The sequence below is a fragment of the Propithecus coquereli genome, unplaced genomic scaffold (assembly GCF_000956105.1).
Source record: "Propithecus coquereli isolate 6110/MARCELLA unplaced genomic scaffold, Pcoq_1.0 Scaffold6, whole genome shotgun sequence".
Lineage (NCBI taxonomy): Eukaryota > Metazoa > Chordata > Mammalia > Primates > Indriidae > Propithecus > Propithecus coquereli.
The window spans coordinates 10950171-10953419 of record NW_012151951.1 but is presented as its reverse complement, the minus strand read 5'-3'; the positions used below and the strand labels follow the sequence as shown (position 1 = coordinate 10953419).

The following is a 3249-nucleotide window of genomic DNA, read 5'->3' as shown; positions in this document are numbered from 1 at the left end:
AAATATATTGAGAGAGAGAGAGAGAGATTTCTTTTCCCAGAAAACAACACTAAATGAGTGAAATGTGAGAACAATAAAATGCACATCTATACGGCATTTTACTGTTCACAATGCACTATGTCTTGCATTCTTTTTGAGCCTCCACCCTAGGATGCACTTTGTACAGTGGGGAAGGTCAGTGCCTGGCCCACTCCTGGAGCAAGTAAGCCTCCAACTCCATAGTGGGTTTTTGAGTGGGCTAGGAAGCCCACCCTGCCCTCAGTGAGCAAAGAGGTGGGAATCTCACAGGCTTGGAGCTGGAAAGACCTGGGTTCATTCATGTCTGTGACACTTATTACCTTTCTGACTCTGAGCTCCTCACTTTGTCATCTGTAAAATGGGTCTTTCACAAATATATCCTGAGTTTTTTCAAGTTTTAAATGAACAAAGACACATAAAAGTTTCTGGCATAAAGTAGGGACTTAATAACGTTAATTTCCACCCACTCCCTTTTGCCTAAAATCCTGTCTTTAGAGATTCATTCTTTCGTGGTGGAAGGCTTTACAGTTTTCTATAAGAAGAGTATTAGCATTCTTCAGATCTTTATGAACTCACCTCTTTGGAAGGATTGAGTGAGAACAAGGTTCTCTAGGGCAGAAATATTGTGGGGAAGGGGAGGCAGGGAACTTGGAAAGACAGGGAGGCCCCATGCACCTGCCTTGGGAGATCACCACCCAACCATATCTAAGATGCAACTCCCCGCTCTTTCCTCGCGCCTGCACTAATCGGGTGAGAGAACATCAGGCAAAAAAAGTAGAGCATTAACAAAATTGTTATAAATCCTGCCTCATCGCCCTCCCGGTTGCAAGCCCTGGATAGACGCTCTTCCTGGGGTGCTTAACAGGGATGTCCGAGCAAGGCTTCCTCCGAGGGTATCCGGGCAGAGCCGGACAGTCCTGGCAACTCCAGGCAGCTGCAAAGCAGCCTCGGGGGTCTCCAGGGTGAGCCAGACCTGGCCTCGGCCCGGTCGCCAGGCACAGGGGCCGGGCCGGACCGCCAGCCGAGGCGTCCGTGTACTCACAAACACCAGGTGCGCGGGGTCGCCGGGGAAGGGCGGCGGCAGCAGCGGCGGCAGGGGTGCGGCGCTGAGCAGCGAGCCCGCGCTGGGCGGCAGCGCCGGGGCGCGGTAGTCTCCGTAGGGCTCGGGGAAGTAACTGGGCTCCAGGAGGCCCGCGGGGCTCTGCCCTGCCGGGGGCTCGCAGGGAAAGGGCTTCGCCGCGCTGGAGGGGTAGACGTCGTTGGAAAACTGTTTACTGTTGTGGAAGTCTGAGTCTGACAGGAAAGATCTTCTGACACCGTAGTAACCGGACGTGACCGGGGAACCTGTCGCCAGATGAAAAGCACGTGGGCAACACAGTCCTCCCGGGGAGGTCGAGGCAGCCGTTGCAGCTGAGTCTCTCTGCCTGGGACACGATGCCGCTAACGCGCGCCTGCCGCCAGCGCTAACATGGACTAGAGCTAAATGTCTTGAAAAGCGTGAAATATTCCTGCATTAGCTCTTTTAACTGTTCCAACCCCAATAACTGATGTGTCTAAAGTTCACTCTGCCTGCCTGGATGAGTTCATTTTAGACAGTACGACTGTTCAATCATTCACTCACATTTGTTCTGTATCTTCCACTGTGCTAGGAAGGGGCTGGGCTTAAAGAGATAAATAAAAATCCCTCGGCATCCACATTTTCATGAATGGAGCATCTTTTTCTCCCCTTGTGAGCTCCATCTCTGTATACACAGGATTGTTAACAAGAGGCTGCTTCTGGGCTTGTTATCTGAGATCCGGTTTTTCTAGCTAAGGTGATACATAGAAACCTACCTCAAATCAGAGACGGGTTGTACTCTGCCTCCTAATTCTTTGTGTACCGACTTTAAACACCGCTTCTCGGGCCTAGCAGGCATAAATGAATGGCTTGCGTTGGATGACATGGCGGCACACAAGCCAATTTTAGAGGACCGCGATTGCTGGCTCTGATGAGTTTCCTGTTATTTGCTGCCCTCTTGTGGCCTAACGGAATCCTTCGCTCTGCTCACCAGGGCGCTTGCAAGTTTAGGAAGAGAGCGGTAGGCAAAGTTTCTTTTGGTGGGAGCTGGGGTTGGGGGGAAAGCTGAAACTGACAAGACTCTCATTAAACGTAAGGCCAGTGAAATGGTTCTAGAAGAGAAGAGATTTGTTTGTTAAACACTTTCTTACCCCATGGCTCAGTTGTAGCAGGAAATACATAGAATGTATTTTGGGGCATAGACTCAAGGTCTGTGTAACTGAGGGTTTAATTATTCCTGCTGGTGGTGGGTGTGGTCTAATTAGCTAAGACCAACACCTTGAGGTCACAAAAGGGCTGAGTTGGGGAGAAGATGCAAGTGCTTGTCTTCCTTCCGTTCCCCCAACCACAGTGGACCACTTATGATTTTCTGCCTCTGTATGCACAGAACTCTGGTCTGTCCCTCAGGATGTGGCACTTTGTATTATGCTCGTTGCTCTTTCACCTGATCACAGCTGTCTTCAGTAGACCTGCAAGCTCCATGGTGGCAGAGCTCATGCCTTATACATTTTCTGTAAACCCAGTAGTGTAATATTGTGTTTAACAATGATATGTAAATTTATTCCTCAAGAAGAAGAAATCAAAATTCCCCATCAAAATTTATAGCATGATTCTTCTCACTCCACTTTCATCTTAAATTCTATAACCCAAAAACTTTTCATCTGCTCATGCATTTGGAGGCTGCAGTTAGGGTTTTCAATACAAGTATGTTTCCCTGGAAAAAAATCTGTGCAAGTGAAAATTAATATCAATAAATAATGTTCTGTTTCATACCATGAAGTTATATCCACGGGAATGGTTAAGACTGAAAATATGTAAATAAGCCTTCCAGCCTCTCATGTCTGTATTTCCAATTTCCAAATAAAGACAACCATGAAGATAAAAACCTCTGCTCTCATAAGCATACATTATTTTTTCTCCTTAAAAAGAAGAAGAAGAATTCTAGATGAAAAAAGAAGCTGTGGAGATTTTCTTCTGTAGAAGAGAGCAGAAGATGAAACCAAATTGCAATGAGCATAAACATGGTTGGCAAACACAGCATGGAGATGTTCATTTATTTGGGATCCTCTACTGCTCTCAATTCCTTTCCCTTATCCAGCTCTGAAGGCAGTAAAACTATTGAGAAGGACTGTACCACTTCTGATTTGAGATCTGGAAGGGAGTGTGTGTGTGTG

At 47.3% G+C, this 3249-nt stretch overlaps 1 protein-coding gene across 1 annotated transcript in view; it reads right to left on the bottom strand.

The window, feature by feature from the left end:
• The window catches only part of LOC105822190 (chromosome unknown open reading frame, human C11orf53), a 28145-nt gene that overhangs the window by 1073 nt on the left and 23823 nt on the right, over positions 1–3249 (bottom strand). The window contains exon 4 of the mRNA XM_012659134.1: positions 1061–1362. Coding sequence (XP_012514588.1) covers positions 1061–1362 — 302 coding nt within the window. The remainder of the gene's footprint in view (positions 1–1060; positions 1363–3249) is intronic.